This window comes from Vigna angularis, chromosome 6, assembly GCF_016808095.1.
Source record: "Vigna angularis cultivar LongXiaoDou No.4 chromosome 6, ASM1680809v1, whole genome shotgun sequence".
Lineage (NCBI taxonomy): Eukaryota > Viridiplantae > Streptophyta > Magnoliopsida > Fabales > Fabaceae > Vigna > Vigna angularis.
In genome coordinates, this window is record NC_068975.1 from 29,006,612 (window position 1) to 29,029,221 (window position 22,610).

At 34.8% G+C, this 22,610-nt stretch overlaps 1 protein-coding gene across 3 annotated transcripts in view; it reads left to right on the top strand.

Moving 5' to 3' along the window:
• Nucleotides 1-516: 516 nt before the first annotated feature.
• Nucleotides 517-22,610, top strand: part of LOC108342814 (E3 ubiquitin-protein ligase UPL6) — a 41,347-nt gene continuing 19,253 nt past the window's right edge. Inside the window, exons 1-17 of one of the 3 annotated variants that reach the window (XM_017580633.2) lie at nucleotides 517-1,106; nucleotides 3,919-4,016; nucleotides 4,169-4,296; nucleotides 7,464-7,575; nucleotides 10,147-10,327; nucleotides 15,471-15,653; nucleotides 16,325-16,507; nucleotides 17,722-17,797; nucleotides 18,610-18,728; nucleotides 18,823-19,124; nucleotides 19,237-19,333; nucleotides 19,649-19,756; nucleotides 20,632-20,715; nucleotides 20,793-20,879; nucleotides 21,040-21,180; nucleotides 21,266-21,391; nucleotides 22,088-22,186. In XM_017580633.2, coding sequence (XP_017436122.1) covers nucleotides 948-1,106; nucleotides 3,919-4,016; nucleotides 4,169-4,296; nucleotides 7,464-7,575; nucleotides 10,147-10,327; nucleotides 15,471-15,653; nucleotides 16,325-16,507; nucleotides 17,722-17,797; nucleotides 18,610-18,728; nucleotides 18,823-19,124; nucleotides 19,237-19,333; nucleotides 19,649-19,756; nucleotides 20,632-20,715; nucleotides 20,793-20,879; nucleotides 21,040-21,180; nucleotides 21,266-21,391; nucleotides 22,088-22,186 — 2,283 coding nt within the window. In that variant the 5' untranslated portion in view covers nucleotides 517-947. Of the gene's footprint in view, nucleotides 1,107-3,918; nucleotides 4,017-4,168; nucleotides 4,297-7,463; nucleotides 7,576-10,146; nucleotides 10,328-15,470; nucleotides 15,654-16,324; nucleotides 16,508-17,721; nucleotides 17,798-18,609; nucleotides 18,729-18,822; nucleotides 19,125-19,236; nucleotides 19,334-19,648; nucleotides 19,790-20,631; nucleotides 20,716-20,792; nucleotides 20,880-21,039; nucleotides 21,181-21,265; nucleotides 21,392-22,087; nucleotides 22,187-22,610 lie in introns of all 3 variants that reach the window. The other 2 variants (XM_017580632.2, XM_052879654.1) reach the window with 2 other exon arrangements.

The following is a 22,610-nucleotide window of genomic DNA, read 5'->3' on the forward strand; positions in this document are numbered from 1 at the left end:
TTATAGCCAAACAAAAACGTATTAATTACTTATGGTTATTATAATTAGGATGTAATTATAATTAGGATGTAAGAATAATCAATATTTCGTAACAACTTCTTAAAGAACGAGATACCTTTTATCTCATATTAAAGTTTAAATAATCAATAATGCAAGTATTTATAGCCAAATAAAAACTTCTTAATTACTTATGGTTGTTATAATTGGAATGTAAGAATACCCTATTGACAATAAACAATTCGAAAGATTGAAATTAAAATATTATGTCAACTTTATTGTTTTTTCTTACTCTCAACTAAGTAGAAATAGTTTTACCAATTAGTTTATAAATAATCAGAAAAAAAAATTGCGTAAGTGTTGGTCAATTTAATGAAAGTATATTTCTGGTTGCTTTACAAATCTGTTTATATTGAATTAAATTGTTCATAGTGGATAATAAACCAAGAATTATAACATTTAATTTTCTCTAACCAGCATTGTATTTTGGGAACTTCAAATATACACAAGTTTTTTCATTTGGCATTTGAACCGGTGGTTGCTTGTTCCTTTCCATCAGAACCTTCCTGGCATATGAACACACTTGACCGAGAAAGTTAAAGAAGATTCGCGTTTTCTTTTCTTTTTCTCATTTTCTCTTTGGAGCATCTTCTGCTTATAAATACAGAATTACTATTCTGTATTATTATTATTATTATTATTAATATTATCATTTTCTTCCGCATAATCGAAACCTGCAATTTACGATTCTCTTTCCAGCTACTGCCGCTGCTGTGGTCTCCATTTCCAGGGGGTTCCACTCGTTGAAATCTTTCTCATTGCAGATTTAACTCCGCTTCGCGTGCTTCGATTGTTCTCTTCGCTTCTCTTTCTTTCTTTCTTTCTTTTTCATTTTTGAAAATTAGGGCGTGAATTGGGCGAAGCTCGCGTGGGAAGGAAATCGAATAAACATGTTTTTCAGCGGCGATCCTTCTACTCGTAAGCGTGTTGATTTAGGCGGTCGCAGCTCGAAGGAACGGGATAGAAAGAATCTTCTTGAACAGACACGATTAGAGCGGAACCGGCGTTTGTGGTTGCGCCAGCAGAACTCTGCTGCACTCAGGATTCAGGTTTAGTTTCTCCGCTTCCGCATGCATTTGAGATAATTGGTTATAATCACTATGAAGTAACTTTAATTCAATGGTCTAGTTGCTGTGAAGTGTACCTCAGGTGGATCTACCATGCGAACAATTCTTTATGTTTCTTTGCTTCCATCTTGCAGCTATTGTTGCATTTTAATGCCTTGATTTTGGTAGTGAGTTGCTTGTGGCAATTTCAATTGTTGTTTTTGTAGTCTTAGGTGTGTGTACTGTCAAGTGTTTCAGATTCTTTAGGATGTTTTTGAGACGTGATGATGGGTGTTCTATGTACGCATAATATCATTAGGAATCAGACATAGTGACTTTAGCTGTTTTGAGTGGTGATGCAAAGCTAACTGCTGATTGACTATCGTCATTATTATTATTTTGATAAAAGACGTAGGAGAATTTTACCAAGATAGAATGCACCAGGAGGAGGATATGAAGTCCTCCAATAACTATAATGAAAAAAAATATACAAACATAAATTACTAACATGTGCATATAAGTTCTTTCAACTGCTTGGTTATTGGCGATAACAATTTCCTTTAAATATCTGAGCAGAGGGCCGGGGAAAAGCCATAAACTCATTCCCATTCCATAATTAGATATAATGGTAATGGAAATAGACTGCATTTTGGACATTCTTATCTGTTAGAGTTACAAAACTATTCACGAGCCTCCCCCTAACAACAACACACTCCAACTGCTTTCACTAGAGGAACTAAAGCACTTCACTGCCATCAAATCACAGATTCTTCCCATAACTTTGAAACCTGTGATAGAAAGTTGGTCCAAATTGTTCTAAAAATAAATTTTGCCTTAAAATGGTGACAAAGGTCGTTTTTTTTTCCATTTTGTATAACATTTAAAAAAAATTCATAGTAAACTTTCTTACTATTATTTATACACACACACACATAAATGATTTATTCATCGAATAGAAAATATTGACACTAAAAACACAATTTAAAACATATCAAGCAAAAGTACATTTTTTATATTTCATATCAATTTATTTAGTAGTTTGTTATAAAAATATATCTTTTATTTTATGTGGTATTTTATTTTGAATTTATTGAATAAATTATATATATTGTTTTATTGCATGATTTTAATATGTTGCATAATTTAAAATTAAGTAATAATAAATATAGTTAGTAATAACATGTGATATTCTTTTCTCCATTTGTACCAAACTTAATTTTCTTTCGTCATTGAAGGAAAGTGTGAACAACTTCAGTGTCAAATAAGTTTAATTTGTTTTTAATAAGTAGCCATGGGTACATATGATTGATGAAATGCAACTACAATACTTTTTGTCAAGAATCATATTGGATCTGAAAGCTACATGCTGTAGAGGAAGTCAAGTTTTTTGTCCCACTTGGTGAGCTCGGTTTCACGTATCACACCATTTTGATCTACTAATTTTAGGGATATTCCTTACCAGAGCTCTCTCTAGATGACTTCCTTTAGTGTCCTTTTTTATTTCCCCCGCTTCCTTTCATAGGACCAAAGACCATGCTGTCTACTTTTTCTTCACTTGTTCTTCTCGTGACCTTCTTTTTATGTGCCCAAACCACCTTAATCAATTTTCTACTACTCTCTTGTTAATCTGTCATACAGAAATCTCTTTTTATATATAATAGTTCTATATTAGCATTCTCATTTTTGTTTCTTTTACTTTTCTCTCATGCTGTTTTCAACATTCACTAGTGAGAAGCATAGTAGTATGATAAAACTCGTTGTTGAGTTTGGAATATCATGCAATTACAAATAACCCCATATGTCTTTCTCCATTATATGTAATCCTCATGGATCCTGTGTGACTTCGTTGTTGATTTCTCCATCCTTTTGTAATATAAACTGATCAACTTGTGGAATGCCATGTCCCATTTTTCCTACTTAAGCGAAAACACTTTTTTTCCAAAGTCTATCTCCAAAGTTCAAGTTTAAAGTTAATGTAGGATTTGCTGAATATGTAAAAGCAGTAAAAAGGTTCTCTATTTATAATGATCAAGAATGCAAAATAAGGAAACAAAATAAAGGGTAATAAGGGATATAATCATATAATCCCTGTTCTCGAGCTATATATCTAACCATATCTTGAATATTAGCCATGCATACTTTTCTAGTTATACAGTATCATATCTATAACATTCCCCCTCTAGATGGAGTATATATCATGAAACTTGTAATAGGGTATCATATCTTTAACACTCCTCTCTTAAATTTCAATTTGATTATTCCTTCTTCTCCTTGGTCAAGTTCCAATGATCATTGAGGAAATAAAAGTGTAGTTCTTTAACAGTTACAATGATATGGCATATAAAATGACCGAATCAATTAATCATGCATTGCACTGCATACATAATGTTTCAACATTGAAGATTTGGTTTACAATAGTTTGCCATGCTATTTAACATCTCTCATCTGTACAATCAAAATTTAAATTCAAATTGACCTTATGAACTCGGGTAAATGCCTGTTGAAAGATGCCATGCCATTTACTTGCTGTAAGAAAAAGAAGTTTGTGCAATCCTAGATGCATTATTTTTTTAAATTTAATTTTGGTCAGTGCTCATCCTTTTTTTGGTTCTATGAATTTGTTTTATAAAATTATAAAACAATTTTTAATGTGTACATCTATGGGAAATAAGCATTTCATATTTCCCAACTTTAAAGCTTAGGCCCTTACAATATGGTTTCATATGTGCTATAAACATCTATTACTGGAAAGATGATGAGTGTTAGTCTATCTTTCATGAGCGTCTTGCAAATTGTTGACTGATTCTTGCTACAGAAATGCTTGAGAGGGAGAAAAGTTGTCAGAACAGAACAGTCTAAACTACGAGAGAAATTTCTTAGCATCTATGGGGAGAACTGTCAGAATTTAGACAGGTGAAATTGGATTGTTCACTCTGAATTGTTGCATGACATCTATTTGCTTCCTTTCACTCGGTTTCTCTAAAAATTATTTATTTATTTAGTGTAGTCTGACCCAAACTCTGCACTATTAAAACTGAAGTTAATGCCACTTTATTTGCATTCAGGAATGCTTTTGGTCCAGATTCAGATTTCCTCCGTCAGTTCCTCTATTTCTTTAATGCAGAAAATATTGATGATTTTTTAATTCTTGTGCAAATTTGCCGATTGCTTCAACAGTTTGTTCAAGAGACTGGTAATTTTTAATCAACGTTCCTTTTGTTGTGATATTGTAGTTTATTTCATAATTTACATTTTATTAGGTTTTTAGCAAGTTTCTGCAAGCTGGAATGTCTATTTCTTTTACATTAAGTCCTTCAACCACCAGAAAAATATCTGTTTAACTGACAATGCAACCCAAGCCTTGTCTGACTGAGTGGAGTCAATTATATGGGCATACCAACCAATGCCATCAAGCACGATGAACAACCTGTATTTTAATAAAACAATTTATAGGAAGCTCTCTTTTAGTAGCTCTTTGATAATTATGTGTTTATCTTCGACCCTTTGAATTGAATTATCTTTCATTTGCCAATATATACGCAGCACATTATTAGTGTTATTTTTTTATATTCATTCTATATATATGTGTGAATATATATTTTAATTTATCAGTCTTATTATTCTAAATGTTTTTTATTTTGTTAATAATAATAATAATAGAAGAAGAAGATTAATTGGTTCGTGGTTGGGGTGGGTGGGAGATTATCAGGTCACTGGGTTTTGGAATGCACTGAATGAGAAATGTGTCTCTGCCGCCAACAACTCTTCCTTTGCTGTTGGAACTGGGGAGAATATATTTCGGAGCCTTCATTCTGTAATATTTCAAGATTATTTATTCTAGAATGGGAGAGAATGCATTCCAGAACCCTCATTTTGGATGCTAAAATATTGTTCTTGATTGCATGTTTGGAAGTTGTGCTTTTATTACTTTCTCAAATGTCCATTCCAGTATAGTTTTTATACATGCACTTTTTTTCTTCACCTTCTGTGAACATCCTACTAATAGCTATATTACTACTAATCATCACAAGATAATATAAACATATAAGTAATGTTCATATTACACTTTAGAGTCTCTTATATAAACTTTCATTCACACAGGGAAATTATAGATATATACATATTTAAGAAAAGAAATCAAACAAAATAGAAATTATTTTCCCTCTCTAGAAGTTATTTCTGTTGAGATTTTTCTCCTGAGATATCTTGGGCTCCCATGTAACGATCCATCTTCACAATTTGAAAACAAGACAAAAAAACACAACATGGTAATTCATATCTTAAAGTCTCACAGTCATGTGTATATCAAAACCATATATGCATATTTCCACAATTCATACATGTAATTGAGCAATTCCTTTTTAAATAAGACCATCTTGAACCAATTTGACCCACCTGCAACATTCTACACTTTTCCTACCATAACGTCAACATATTATGTCATATTGCGACTCATTTAGAGTTTCAAACTCAAACTATACAAATTCACCATTTTTTTATCACTTTCAGCAATTCAATATTTTATTCATATAATGCATTACTAACTGATAATGTATATCAAGAACATCAACTATATTTCAAACCTAGAATAATCATCAAATTTCTAAAAAAAAAATCATCACATGCATTATCCAAATAAAAAACACAAGGCTTTGAATATCATCCAACAAAACACATTCCCAACACAAAAACCAAAAAACATTGTGACGAAATCACATCCATAGTCCAAATCATCTACTCTATGGTGCTATCAAATTATAACTAGCTTCACTTACAATTTCAACTTGTTTAACCAAGCTTATGCTCCCAACTTCGCTACTGTCACATGAAGGTAAAATCTGCACATAAAATACTCTGATCAACAATCTAGTCATATCATCACACTCCTGGACTGAGAGAGATTTATCTTTGCCTCATAAACCTCACATTCAAAGTCCTAACCCAAGGCATGCAACCCTTCCCACAAAACCATCTCAAGGAAAACAAGAGCAAAGAAAAACTTACTAAAAAATGACTTTTGATAAGACAAAAGTGTTATACTCTCCACCATGATCTCTAAGATTGACTTGTATCTATGAAAGGATGAATAACTATTTCAGATATCCAGAGAGAAGGCATAGGAAAAATGTTCTAGAGAAGATGGTGTTTGTAAAATGAAGTTTGAACAATTAGCCTTTTCTATTTAGAAGTTTTGTTTACTTAAATAATAAATCATTCATACTTAATCCAATTAAACTACTTCTACTCTTAGCCAAATTAACTTGGTCCTTACACTTTGCACTTTTACTATCATAAATGAAGAGGGTATATTGTAATTTTGGGAGGTATTGGAAGCAATGTCCCCAATTATGTAACACCAATAGTGCAATTTCCATGCAAATCATTAATGTGGAATTCCTTGATTTTTTTAAATAGTTCTTCCAAACATCCAATCCCCTTCACTTCCACTCACTTCTACTCACTTCCTTCTCTCTTCATGTACCCTATACGAAATAGAGGATTAATGGATGTGTTGTAAGAGTAACTCCTTTATCTTTCCTTGTTATTTTTGTTACCAATACCTTTTCCATCTTCATTTTTAATGCATCCACATTATTGAAATCTATTTTCTTCCTTTCTGTCGCCTGACATTTTTGTGCATATATCTTTCCTCATTTTGGGTGAATGAAGATTATTATAACCCCTTAAACGCTTAGCTTTTCCCTGGCTACCCAATTTTTCAGCACTTTTACAAAGGTGCAGCGTGTTGAATCATTTACTCTAATTTGTATATTTTCTCTCCAAACAATTATGTGAATGATTAATGATTTTCTCATTTCTCTCAATGAATTCTTTGTCGTGGATAAAAAAAGTGATAATGTACCACATGACAGATGCTACATCTATAATTTATTAGTCATATAAGAATAAGAATATTATTAGTACCGCGAACTGAACTTCCTGTTTATGAAAGCACTTGCATCTAAGATATTATTGAAATGACATTTGCTAAATATGTTGAAGGATGTACCCTATTTCTGTTCTCATTGTTTGTACGTATTTTCTGCTGAAGGAAGTCTGGTTTTATATAAAAAATGTGGGTATATTTGAGATAGCAGTGAGGAGAATGCAATTGACAACTTAGTCCCACTGTTTTTGTTCCTGCATGTCTTCTGTAAGCCTAATCACAATTCATGGAGTTTGACTAAGTATGTAGACATGAAACCCAAATCTATCATTGTTTTTGCTGTGTGCTGCTGATCTAATATAGAACAAAGGCAATTATTGGTTTGATGATATTTGCCTCTGCATCCTTGCTATTTCTGCAAGTTTTACTTTGGGAATGGAGCTTAATGTGTAGGATTAAAATGTATGCAACAGGGGATGTTGTCCAACTTTTTGCTGCTGAGGACTACTTGTCCAGGTGTGCTTTGGTGAACTATCGAGTGAAGCAATTTGTATATACTTGTATTCGTGCTGTACATCATAATAGGTTGGTTTCATTTGTTTTAAATTCATTAACTTTTGAGCCTTTGGCTTTTCTATATTTTCTTGCTGATTGCTATTTTCCTTTTAGTTTATTGTTTTTTTTGCGTTGGATTCTAAGTTTCTTGTTGCTGTTAAACAATACTACCTCCTTATATCCTTTTATTAGAAGAAGTAAGCAATTAATTGATTAACATCAATGAAAATAGCAAAGTTAGTTAGTTTTAATATTAATTAATAATGTCGTAAATTTAAATTTTATTTAAAAAATAACCAGAGAATTAAATTGTTCAAGTGCTGATTATATTTATCCACACTACTTGTAAGTCAAGGAATAACTTTTCTTTAATGAGTATAACTTCTATGGTTAATAGACCAATCAATGCATCCACTTTTATGGGCAATAAAAGTCTCATTATTAGACTTTGCAGTAAATTAAAGGTATAAAATTTAATTCATATAATTATGATACAAAAATTTGCACCCATATGTTTCCTGTATAGAGGACTGGGGATATTATTAGTTTATTTCTTCTGTTTCATTTGTGATGTTTTTTACGAGGTCAGTAACTTAAAGTCAGAAAAAATGGTTATATATATATATATATATACATATATATATATATACATATTTTTAGATATGAATAATTTCTGGAAATGGTTTTTTGTTTAGACTGGACCTGTATTCCTGAGTTTTCTTGCTTACTTCGATTGGAACACGTTAGAAGTGGTGGCTGAATGGTGAATATGAAATTGAAATGGGTTATAGCCTATATAGGCTGTGGAGGATCTTGTCAATACTTTGTTCTTTTAACTTTTATTTGATTGGCTTGTGTTAAAGATTTAATACTCATGTTGTTCTTTCTTCTTATACCCTAAGCTTTTGGGTGAGTTAGTTGATGACATGGTATCAAGGTCTCTGATCATCAATCCATCCTTGCACCTTCTGTCATAATTAAGTTTATTTCAAGAACAAATGACAAATGCACATAATTATGTGGGTTTGTGCATTTATCGTGGTTCAAGCCCAAATAAATGGCTCATGAGAGGGAAACCTTTTTTTCATCAATAACTTCACTTTTGGGAGAGTTCGTTTTATTAGTGAGAAAATGGAGGCTGTTTGATGGGTTGGAGTATTTTTTGGGAGAGTTTGAAAGCAAGTTTCTACTGCTGTTTTTCAGTTGATTCTCAAATTCTCTAACCATTTTTTTTTATAAAATATAATTTATTAAAGATAGCAGAGAAAAAACAGAGGTAGGGGAAGGATAAAAAATCTCCAAGGAAGTTAAAAGAAGGTAAAAGTACTAAAGACAGTTAATGTAAATAAAAACGAACCATGTTTTGCCCAGACCATACATACCTGAGATCAGAACTTACAGAAATCATTTGAAGATCACTATAAGGGGTCTGTAAACACTGCCCTATCCACTCACATATCTAAAGGCATTGGTATTCCCCCTGACCCCTGGATGAAGGATGTGGTGCACAATGCTATTAGATTTTGTCCCCTTTTATTTTCTTAAAAGAGCAATATTATTAAGTGTAATAAACCAACTCCTCGCAAAGCTTAAGCTGTGGGGTGTGTCAGACAAAGTCTACATGAATTGTTTTATATCAAACATGCCTTTCATGCCTTTGACTTAAAGCAGGGGCAACACATTGATCCTCTCTACCTTGTGTTGTGATTTATGTTTATTTAGAAAAGTGGGAACATCAAAGAATTGAACTCTAGACCACATAGTCACATAGTCTAGGGATTCAAGAGTTCTAGGCAAGTTAAATTTCCAAGAATTTTACCTTTTAAAGGACCCTGGATCAGTTAGTTTTTATAAATTCTTTTCAACACTGTAACAATTTCTAAAACTTTTCATATCTGTAACAATTTCTATTATTTGCTTTCTTGATTTTTCTCATGTCTAATTTTTAAATACATATGGTTAAACTATAGGAAAGAGAGAATTACTGAGCTGAAACTGTATGTTTTTTAGACAACAGAAATGCTTTTTTACATTGAGCAAATGAAATCAACAATAAAATAAACAGAGGAAATTTGATATCCTTTAATAATAAAGATACAATAGGAGAATAATAAAAACATTTCTAATATTACATATATAGTGTAGATATTATTAATTATATAGGATCTACTACTTTTTCTATTGTTACAGCACCTAAATGCTTGTATGCTATAGACATAGCTTAGTTGTTAAGGAATTTTGTTTTTTTAAAAAAAGCTATCTTAATAAGATTTTGATTATTATATATCATGTATACAGGTTATGGTGGATGATGAATTAAACCAGGGCTCTGGTTTGGGTTTTTCTTGTGCCACTTTTACTTCTGTAATAATGAGTTTGTGTTGTCATTGACCTTTTAAAAGGAAGACACACTTGGCATGGATTTTGATGTTGCTGCATTTTTTTTTGAAGAATACTTTAAAACCGTGGAGAATTTTTGTATATCTACTTCTTGTTCCTTTGTTTCTCTTGGGTACATGAAATTTCACATATATAATATAGATTGATAGGTAAGGATTGATTTTTGTGTTATCATGCTTATATGGTATTTTTTCTGCACAGGTATCACTTGAAGGATCAGCTTTTATTAACTCTGAAGGAGTCTAATGTATCTGCTATTCCTTTATTGGAAGTCTTAGTATTGTTGATAGATCCTAAACTGCCGTGGAGCTGTAAGATAGTATCAAGTCTGTCTAAAAACAGTGCATTTAGTCTACTTAGAGAGATTATTCTTACAGGAAAGGTAACATTGCAATTCTTTATTTTTTAGTTTTTATTTCTTGGCACCCTACAGCATCATCCCCATCTAATGCTATATTAAGGTCAAGGAACAAGTTAGGACATCTTGGTTTAACATATTTATATTAACTATCATTGTGCGTCATCTTTTAATTTTCTTAATTGATAATCATCGTACTAAGTAAATATGTTCACCGTAGTGTTAGGAGCCAATAATTGAAAAGAGAAAGAAAAGAAAGGTTTCCTATTGAATACAATAAAAGAACAAAAATAGGAGAGCACTCTCTCCTTCAAGGGCTTCCCCTTTGCAAAGAGCTGAAGCTCAAACTACAATAATTCACTTCTCTTCTCCTTTCCTCTCCTTATTTTACATTTATATCTAACTAACACCTCAAGTAACTAACTCATGGATATCTTAACTAATTTCTTCTGTGTATCGTAACATGTAGTGTATATCATAATGCTTTCTATCTTTATATTGTGTGTGGGAGCATTTTTATCCTGGATAATGTTCTCATCTGAAGTTTTCTTGATGTGTAAGGAAAACTCTTTTTTTAATAATAAACAACTGTGGAAAAACATAAAATCTATATTACTTTCTTAAAACTTATTACAAGATACTACCTATTTATAGAACTATGAATCTAATAGTTAGGCACATCTTAACCTAAGTTAGGCACATCCCAAAGACATAAGTTAGGCACCTCCTAGACAAGTTAGGCACCTCCTAAGATACATAAATATTACATTTGATATTCCAACACTCCCCGACAAGTTAGGCACCTCCTAAGATACATAAATATTACATTTGATATTCCAACACTCCCCCTCAAGCTGGATCATACATATTGTATGTGCCAAGCTTGGAATAAACACACTCAAATGGAAAGTACATCAATAAACTCAAATGGAAACAAAGGCATCAAAGATCCAAAGACGTTGGAGGTCCAAAATTCTTTGTTGGACAACTCCCCAGTGGTGGTGATACTTAGCAGTGTATCACAAGAAGATCGGGCTAATCTCTAGCCCAAGAAGAACTGACGCAGTTGCGTCTATCTGAGACGGTAGTTGGCGGCGAACGGTGGTGGACAGCGGCAACATGAGAGGCCTTCAAAGGCTAAAAGCCACAAACCTGTAGGGTCTTAAGCACCCTAAACAACAATGAATCTTTAGGGACTTAACTGCCCTAATAACAACGAACCTGCAGAAACTGAACTGTCTGCAATGTCTAACAGCAACAAACTTGTAGGGACTTAACCACCCTACAACGGCTGAAATAGCAACAAACCTACAGGGACAAACTACCCTGTGGCAGCTGAAACTTCCCCTCACATGGAGGTGGAAGAACGGGTGAGAACCGATCCGTACAAGGGACAAATCTAAAATCCCATAATATCAAACGAGTCAAATCAGCGGTCGATCTCAAAGAACAACTCCACATGAGCTGTTACAACAAGGCAAAACGGCCCCTGGACAGCAGAAACGGCGTGTGGACAATGGAAAAGGCGCCTGGATAGCGGCAAACGGCGCCATAGAGTAGCAAACGGCGCCGGACAGCACCAATCAGTGGCTGTACAGCAGCAAACTGTGCTGTACAGCAGCAAACTGTGGCTGTACAGCAGTAAACAGTACCTGTACAGTAGCAAACAGTGCCTGTACAGCAAAAAACAGTGCCTGTACAGTGGAAGACAGCACCTGGAGAGCGGCAGACGGCGCGAAGAACGGCAAACAGGCTTGGTCACAGGTTGAATCAACGGAACAGCAACATCAAAAACATCACTGTTGGGAACAACAGTACCCTGGTTCAGATTCTTCAAAACAGAAATTGATTAGTATTTGGAGTCGGCACATCAGTAGTACACGCATCCAGCAAAGTGGAAGTCACCGGTCCAGCAATGAAACATATTATGAAGCACACGGCCAATCACGTCCAGTAGCTTGGAGAGATTAGGAAGAGCACGGAGGGGGAACAACAGCACTTCACGGTGGGCAACAACCTCCACCAGTCCAGCAACTTCCATCCAGCAGCTTTGGGGTGAAAACAACAACTGGTCCAGCAAGGCAGCAGTAGGCACAAGGGAGCTGGGTCACGGCCATGACAGTGGCACGTAGGGAGCAGCCACCAACAGCAAGAAGAAGCGGAGCAGTAGCAGCGTCCAACCTTCACGCGGACAGAAGAACGGCAGCAATGGCTTCTCTGAGGGTCTGAACAGAGAGAGGAGGTCCAGACGACGGCTATGGAGGTGTCGCGGAGACATTCCGACGAGCAGAGGGCGGCGCGTGGACAGCACGCGCCTGTTTGCAGCACACAAAGAGGCGGCGCGTGACGGAGCGTGGAGGAGAATCAGGCGAACCCACCGGCGGGGTTGGCTGTCGCTCGAGGAGGCGCTTCCGATCCGCTGGTCATCGGACGGAACTGCGACGGTGGCCGGCGGTAGACGGTGGCCGGCGGCGGTCGACTCGGCGGTCGACGGTGGAGAGCAGCGGTGACGGCGGAGAGCAGCAGTGCACCTCAAGGCAGTGGCCTAGTTCTCTCGGTCTTGGTCATTGATTGGTAGCAACATGATAATCCCAAAAATAACTCAGCATCACTTAAAATACCAGTTTCAGCTACTGGTCCAAAAGGGAAAGGGAATGGGTTCAAACCCCATTCTGAGACAAATTCTAGAAGAGGCTAATTTCTGAAGAAGAGACTTTTAGGAGGGGCTATCGGCGGCCGAGTCGGCGGCTATGGTGGCCGGCGACGGTGATGGCAGCGGCGGCGACGGTGGCTGGCCACAGACAAAGGCTGGCAACAGACAGTAGCTGGCGATGATCGACGGCAGAGACGACTGGCTGCACTAGTGCTTACTGGAATTTTAGGGACTGTCGGCGGTGGCAACAGCGGCGGACGGCGTAGACAACAGCAGAGAGATGCGAGATAACCGCGAACAACGACACTGGACAAGTGCAAACAGTAGTGATAGTATTGGTGGACAACATATGACAGAAATTTTAGGGGCTGCCGGCGGCCATGGCGGCCGGCCGCCGGCAGACAGCCAAGACCACCAGAAGAGGATCAGACAACTAGCTCTGATACCATGTGGAAAAACATAAAATCTATATTACTTTCTTAAAACTTATTATAAGATACTACCTATTTATAGAACTATGAATCTAATAGTTAGGCACATCTTAACCTAAGTTAGGCACATCCCAAAGACATAAGTTAGGCACCTCCTAGACAAGTTAGGCACCTCCTAAGATACATAAATATTACATTTGATATTCCAACACTCCCCGACAAGTTAGGCACCTCCTAAGATACATAAATATTACATTTGATATTCCAACAACAACTAATGTCAGACTGTTGAATTTGAAGATGTGTTCCTTCAATGTTATAATGTGGTGTTTCTTTTGGACTTGACTTGACATGTGATTGAATTGACTCAAACGTCTGCTGTTTTACCTAAGACGATGTTACATGGATTTCTGGGAGATGTTAGGGACTTCAGTTTTGTCCAACCTGATTATGGTCAGTACAGGCTGACGATTTTTCAAACTGATCAAACCCAAAATTGAACAAAATTACATATCATTGATTTTCAAAATAAGTTCTATGCAAATGCGGGAAAATTATTACATTTATCTTATAACTTTTAATTTGTAAAAAAATTTCAGATTTATGTTATTAGTTACTTTTAATAGGTGGGAGTGGTGCATATATAAATAAAACATGTTAAAGGTGAACATAAAAGGAAGCTACAATGAGTGAACTTGCTGTCTAGAAGTACAGAGTAGATATTAATTGAGTCAGCTTCTAGAAGCTGGTGGCAGATAACATTTTATTTTCTAATGGGTGGGACTGAGGAAAGCCAATAATGTAGTTTATTTATGGATTAACTTCATTATTGTTACAAAAAGGCTGTAGAGCATGGTTATTGAACTCGCGAGTTAACTCATTAACTCGGTCGAGTTTACGAGTTCACGCAGTGCTTTCGAGTTAACTCGTTCTTGTTGTAGGATTGGTAGAATCGGTTGTGGACTCGTTAAACTCGCCTGAAAATGCGAGTCTAGTTCCAATTTTGCGAGTTTGAGAAGAAATTTTGAAAACATAAAACAACCTTTTTAGGTTTTTTGAGCTTTTGTTCAAGCGTTGGTTTTGTTCTCATTGTTCATCTTCGTTCTCGCTCGTCAATCTCATCGTTCGATCTTGCCCTCTGTCGCGCTCTCGTTCATCAGGTTCACCCTCTGTGGTGCTACCGATCTCGCCGTCTGTTGCACCTTCGTTCTCATGATTTGATCTCGCTGTCGATCTTGCTGTTGATCTTGCCATCAATCACGTCTTCGAACTCATGGGTTGTGTATGTGTAAACCCTTTGCCATCAAAACTGTTGGTGATGTCTAAATTGATTTTATGTTTTAACAGCAAAGTATTTTATAGCACAATATTAATGGGTTTCATTTTACAGCACTGCACCAGTCATTTAATTTTTCAAAAATAAAGTTCACTGCACTGTTGAAAAACCCTTGCTGCTACAACATTTTAAGCTCTGGCATTTTATTTTTTATGTTTGTAGTGAAGTTTTTATCTCATTATGTTCGGAAACGCATCAAATCCAGTAGAAGTTAATCCAAGTGCATCTTCATTAGTTAAAAGTAGAAGTAAAAATGCTCCGAGAAGTGGAGGCATATTTAGATTTAAGCATCATCTATGAATTAATAGTTTTTTTCATGTAAAGTAAACTCTTACAAGTTTACTGAACTCTCACAAATTCATGTAAACTCTTGAGTTTGACAATCTTGCTGTAAGGCTGCCAGACAGTCCTCTTACAAGGCCAAGGGAGAATATGCCCTTCATTGGACCACAAAATTCAGAATGCTCTTGTATTCAGATCAAAGCTTGTTTTATATTATTAATGGAAGTTATTAATCTGTATGAAGAAACTTCAATGCAGTGTATTGCATGTGTTTGCGTTAGTTATTTGTGTGTCATTAATTCGAGGAATTCTGAGCTAGTGGATCAAATGTACACTTGAATCTTATATTCCATCCATGTCATAATTCTAATCAGACTGCTTCTAGTTTTTTTTTTTTTTTGTATGATATTTATGTTATACTATGCTTTACTTGAACCCATAAACTACCTAAATGATCTACTGCAGGATAATGCTGAAAATTGTATTTACAGTGAAAAAGGATCATCATTGGAGCGTGTGCTTACTGTTCTAACTAGCCACATTGGTCAGAAGCCATGTATCTGTTCACCTACTGATGCAGTATATAGCTTCTCATCACAGATCCTTTCGATTCCTTTCTTGTGGCATGTTTTTCCAAACCTAAAACAGGTATTCATTTTACTAACCTATTTAATTGACATCCTTTTCTCTGTTTAAGATGAGGTTAAACAGAGGTGTTTCTCATCAAAGATGTTTATTTGTTCTGTAAATATATGGGAGAACTAAAATCCAGATTGAAGTAGTGTTCAAAGTATCTAATCATTTAACATAGAAACCATGTATGATGGTGATGAAATTCTTGGAAATCATTGAAAGAAGTTTTCCTCGGTAATTTTAAACTCCTTTAAAATTCCTTTTATTTCTCCCCTGCTGAAATGCAGAAAATTAATACATTCCAAATTCTTTTTGTGCTGATGGATCTTCATTGTGAAATCTACCAATATAGAATATAATCCTGTTAACCAAAACGGAAGGAAAAGGTCAACATGCCATTCATAATTCAAGTAAAAGGACCACATCGGAAAAAAAAAATCTTTATTTATGTGTTTTGGGCGTCTCTATGCTACTTGAATAATCTGGGGGATTTGGTGACCACCTAAACTGATTAAAATATAAATTATCCTTGTCTCTTTTTGCTTATGTCTTTGTCTTTTCAATTCTCCAGCTTTCATGCTGAATTTTCCTTGGCATGTTGGATAACGTTCTACAACTATTTTTTTCTACTTGCGTTAACCTTGAAAAGTCTTGTGAGAAGTGGGATTATTTTTTTTTCTACTTAGGTATTTGCAAAACAGGGCCTGGGTCAACATTACGTTCATCAGATGGCAACATGGTTACCAAATCTGATGAATTCTCTTCCTAATGATATATCAGATGAATTTCCTACCTATGCCTGTCTTCTTGGAAATATATTAGAAACTGGTGGAATTGCTTTGTCTCGACCTGACTGTTCATTTGATATGGTAAGGAGACTACAATTGCCATTTGTTATTGTTATTCTAGTTTTTAATTTTATATTGCTTTTTATAGTTTAAAAAATGGATTTTAAGCCTAACTAAACATCAAAATTGGCTTGTAAGGTGATATATGTACTATAATTTGATTCGAAATCTCCAAACATATCCTTACGTTGAGAAGGAGAGATTTTGAATGAGCGATTAAATATTTGTGTGCGACTAGATATTTGTAGGTAGTTTGGTAGCTAGTTTGTCTATTAATTTATGGTATAAGAGTTTTTATTTGATTGGCTATACCAGATGTGATAGTTTTTCCTTGAAATTTATAGTTGTGTTGCTTAAACTCTACGCCTATTTTGCTCTTGGGCCTTGAACATTTTTATTCCATTTAAATGAAATATGGAGACTTTTGGTAAATGATAAACATAGAAAAGATGACTAATCTTAATGCATTGTAAGCAACATTCGATGTTGAATATAGTTGAATATCTTAATGATATCAATCTTCGTGGTTGAATATGGTTGAGTGCATTATTAGGTATATACATACTAGTGAGTAGTAAGTACAAAGCTCATATTTTAACGCATTAAACCATGTATATAGTATAAAATTGATGGTCTTAATAATTGAAACATAATTTCTTTTAAATTCAATTTGAAATTATTTATTGGGACTTTTTCTTTATTTTTGTTAGCTTGCAATCTTTTCATTGTATATTAATGGCGAGGCACTTAATTTGCAGCCAAAGGAGCTAGTGTAATGCATTAGAAAACAATTATAAGGAAGACACATGATTTATAGTCAATATATTCGAAGTCTTAATAATTTGATTCTGCTTTAACTATTGACCTATATAAATGTAAAACTTCTTTGTAATACAAAATTTTCGAAATTATGCAAAAGAAAACAATTTTTCTTGTTACTCTTGGTCTCTTGTTTAGGATGAAGGAGGAAGCACTAACAGATTCAAGAACATTTACAGGCTTTGTGGATCAGGGCCGTAAGGCTATGCATTTATCTACCATTACGATTAAACTTTTAACTATCTTCAATTCATTCTACACAAAGTTATGTCATTAGATATGACTGTGAAAGTGTATCTTTAATTTATTTTTGATCGGGAATTAGGCTTGGTGGTTGAAGATTCAGTCTTTAATAAGAATGAAGTTTGAAAGTTATTGTTAAATGCTAAGTTGATTTGTGTTTGTTTTGTATGCAGGCTGTAGACCTTGCTTCTGTTACTACATTTTTGCTGGAATCATATCCATCTCCGACAAGATCTGATGGTAGAGAGAGTACGATTCTGATCAGACATTCAAACTTTTCTTATTAGAGATATTATTCTAGTTTTTAATTTAGTGAGGATATTTCTGAATTTTTTGTTGATTATCGTAAGGTACAATTACATCTATATATACATAAGGAGACTAATTAGGCAATAACCTAACCATTTAATCAAGGATTGATCAGCTTTACCTATATAAACAATCCTCAATATATACACATATACATTGACGTTATGAAGAAAGAAGGCAATTACATCTCTGGCGGCAATATTAAAAAGGCCAAAAGAGGAAATAAAGAGTCAACCCCAGGTGTCTGAAAAATTTAATTAAGTAGTCTATACTTTTGTTTGTGGTATTAGTTATAAAAATGAACTTAAAAAAAGTAACAACCTTAGGCAAAAAATTGACAGAAGCCAATAATACAGTTCTATCTTATAACAGGGGATCCATATTGCAATTTGTCATGACCCGTCAAACAAAGCTTAAGTTATTATTACGTGAAGGGACATGAATGGTTTTATATTACTTCTAACACCATAACATAGCAGCCTAGTTTTACCTGCAACCACTGAGTGTATAATTAAAAACTGCACAAAAGTGGAAGGACACTTTTTTTCAGAACCCCAAACAAGCTAATCTATCATAGAAAAGTTAACTTGCAATGCAAAAATAAGTGTGCAACTGTTTCTATGTTAAATTTGAACATAACTTGAATCCTGGTTACTATATTCAATCATAATTATTAGATTTATCCTTATTTGTATATGGGAGATGGTTCTCTCTTTACCATTTGTTTTTAAGCTGTGAATTGTTAATTTCAGATTCTAAAATTGCCGATGATGAAATGACTGGCGAAGATGAAGTCATGGAAGTAGTTTTGGATAGGAAATTGAATCAACAAATTTCTAATGCCATTGATACTCGCTTCCTTTTGCAACTGGTATACCATCTTGCAAATGATTTCTGTATAATGTCACTTTGTTTTAACCGTTTATTTTGAAAAATTGATGAATTGTGTGTTTTGTCACATGCAGACAACTATATTATTTAGAGATTTTTCATCTTCAAATGGTTCAGATCATGAGCCAGAGGACAGGGAGGTTGCAGCTGTTGGTGCAGTTTGTGGATTTTTACATGTTATCTTCAACACATTGCCACTTGAAAAGATTATGACTGTACTTGCCTACAGAACTGAACTTGTTCCTATACTTTGGAATTTTATGAAACGGTGCCATGAGAACAAAAAATGGTCATCTTTGTCTGAACGGTTATCATACCTCTCTGGCGATGCACCAGGTTGGCTGTTGCCACTTTCTGTATTCTGTCCTGTTTACAAGTAAGGATCTTTTATACTATTTACTTTTTTATTACATGCTTTTATTAATGCATGAATTGTAGATTCTGCACACCTTTAGTGTTTCCTTTAATCATAACCTGTCTTTTATCAGGCATATGCTCATGATAGTTGATAACGAGGAGTATTATGAGCAGGAGAAACCACTATCACTGAGGGATATTAGAAGCCTTATCACTCTTCTAAGGCAGGTAATGGAATGGAATGGAATGCCTGTTTTAGTCAGACAAGTTGTTGAGAGTTCAGAGATTGAAATCTATAGTCCCAGGAAAAGGGGAATTCACTCACATATTTAAAATGAAAAAAAAAAACAAATCTTTCTAGCTCTCTAATCAAGACCTAAACAAGGATGTATACCAATGTGTACATGCATCAGTGTTCCAAGAATTGACTATGCTACATTTTGAAAATGTCAAAAAGATCCCTAAAGTTTTAGTGCAGTGCCCCTTACAAATGTAACGTGCTTTGCAGTGGCAACTGATTTTTGAAGTTTTCTGTTTCTGCAGGCTCTGTGGCAGTTATTGTGGGTGAATCACACCACGTCTGCCAATTTGGTAAAATCGGGTCCTGTCAGCACAGCACTTAAAAAGCAGTTCGAAGCTATTCAACAGAGGGTTAGCATTGTAGTCTCTGAGCTTCTGTCCCAGGTTGAGCAATTTTTCATGTTTCCACACTGTTGAACTTGGAAGATGTTAGGAAGTTAAAAATATATGAGAGGAGAAATAAAAGAGGAGAGAATTAAAGGCGGAAAACTGGTTAGTTAGTTAGTAGAGAGAGAGAGTATAAATAAAAACATAGTTGACTGAGGAGGGGATTATGAGATATTTCTTTTGGGTATAGACTGGTCATCTTTTCCAGTGGAGGAAGGTTGGCTTCCTTGGGGGTGCATACTTGTATTTTCTATACATTACATAATCGATAATACATATACATATACATTCATTACTGTTGTTTGAGTGTTGAGGTGAGAAGAGAGTGTAGATTGGGTTTCTTGAATAAAGAAACCTAACAGAAGATGTGATGATAGTATGATGTTTTTCCAAGGGCATCACTTGATGCTTTACATTATAATGGGGTTATACATTTGTGGCTTCTATAGTGCTATTCTATAATTATTTCTGGGGAGTTTTAGAGAATTTGGCCAGCCTTACATTGTAATGGGTTTAATGTTTCTTATTCCACTTTGAAGGATATCGAATATTTTCTGTAGTGGTGCTTTAATTCCTTTTTCACTAATAAATAATATTATCTCTGGTCCTTTTTTATAAAAAAAATTATATATCATTGGTTTCCTATAAAAAAGAATGGAAGTATATTTTCTTCTATTAATTACAAGGAATATTTAGAGGTTATCCATACTCTTCGAATACTTAATTCAAATTGCAATTTCTTTGATACCTCTGTCCTAAAAGGGCATCTGCACTACTAATAACCTTATGGATCTGAAGGTTCTTTTATCTTCTTCCTAATTAACCTTTATCCCCCACAGCTGCAAGATTGGAACAACAGAAGACAGTTTACATCACCCAGTGACTTCCATGCTGATGGGGTGAATGACTACTTTATCTCTCAGGTATTTCCTATACAATTGATATTTAGGGTTATATGTACAGAAACATGATTTGTTAGTTGTGCAAATTTTTTCTGCAGGCCATTATAGAAAATACACGAGCAAATGAAATTTTGAAGCAGGCTCCTTTCTTGATACCATTTACTAGCAGGGCTAAAATTTTCACTGTAAGAATCTCACTAAGTTCTGATTTGATTCAATTAGGGGTTATTTTTGTATTACAGAATTACACTGGATGATAATGAGCAACTTTGGAGTTTCAGATTATCATAATATGTTACCTAAGTGTTTCATAAACTAGCTTTTGTCTATTTATTGTTTCATCAGTCTCAGCTAGCTGCTGCTAGGCAAAGACAGGGATCTCAGGCTGTTTTTACTAGAAACCGTTTCAAAATACGTCGGAATCATATTTTGGAAGATGCCTACAATCAAATGAGTCAGCTGTCAGAAGATGACCTTCGAGGACTGGTAAGGCCTATGCTAATGTTTACTAACCATTTCCTCCCTGGTCGTCAGGAGAGAACTTGTAAGTCATCCTTCAATGTAATTTCAGATTCGTGTGGCTTTTGTTAATGAATTTGGAGTTGAAGAGGCAGGAATAGATGGAGGTGGAATATTCAAAGATTTTATGGAGAACATCACACGTGCTGCATTTGATGTGCAATATGGATTATTTAAGGTCATATGGATATGATTTACTGTTTGTGTTTCATGTTTCTTAACGTACAACAACTGTTAGATATAAAATGATTTTTGTGCTTCATCTGATAGCTTAAGCTTTGGGAATGGCCTCCGTTAACTCACCCTTCTAAATTAAAGTTGAATTTTAGCACAAGTTAGGCTTGTACATCATATTTATTCTCGCTTTAGTTCTAAAGGGTTCTTGAATGGGAGGCGATGCTAAATATAAAACTCTTCATGCTCTTTTGCCTGACAAACCTTTTGGGATAAGCTGGTTCATTGCAAAATTATTCACATGTAGCCTAAGTTTAGTGCAGAATTGGATCTGGATACTGTGTTAGTACTTTTCATTTCAGCACAGTAGCCAAACTTGAGCTGCAAATTCAACTTTTACATATTGTTGCAGTGGAGTGGCTGGTTTGGGGTGTATGGGTAAAGTGTGAAAGACAAGAATTGTAGTGAATAAACTTTGCAGTTCTTTGTTGAATTTTGAAAATGTAACTGCTATTATGCCTAGTAATAATGACCAACTGTTTGTAATGTGTCATTGAAAATATTTGAAAAAAAAAAGCTTGAGTTTTGAAATCTTTGATTGGACATTGTTTCAGCTAGACACCTTCTTGATAGTCCTTATATTCTTACTTTGATTTATTGGTTTATGATTATCTGAAGTTCTGAACATCATCATATCCAGGAGACAGCAGATCACCTGCTTTATCCTAATCCTGGATCAGGAATGATACATGAACAACATCTCCAATTTTTCCATTTTCTTGGTACTCTTCTTGCAAAGGTATGTTTCTGTCCATTTTCCTCTGTCTTTTTAGTAAGGTGTATCAAGACATCCTATATTTTCTACAAAGTGGCCAAAATAATCCATTCCTTACATGATTTATGAAATCCTACTTTTCAGTCCTTTTTATATATGAAATCAGAGGCTATGCAGCGTTAGTATTTGGCTACCTGTAGTATAGTCCTGTAAACTTCACTATCCAGATGTCAAGTTCCTAGGTGCAAGATGGGTGTTTTAAGATTTCCAATAATGTATAGCAGGAACAAGGCCAAAATACTCCATTTAAGACCTGGTTATTCTCCTCCCTTGAGATAGTGTTTTGGGGTTTAGTTTGGATCAAGCAATCTGGTATAAGTTGCATAGTGATTGACTGTGCTTTGTCGGTCATTGGTCTGTATCAGTTATTTGTTTGTATGCGTTCTTT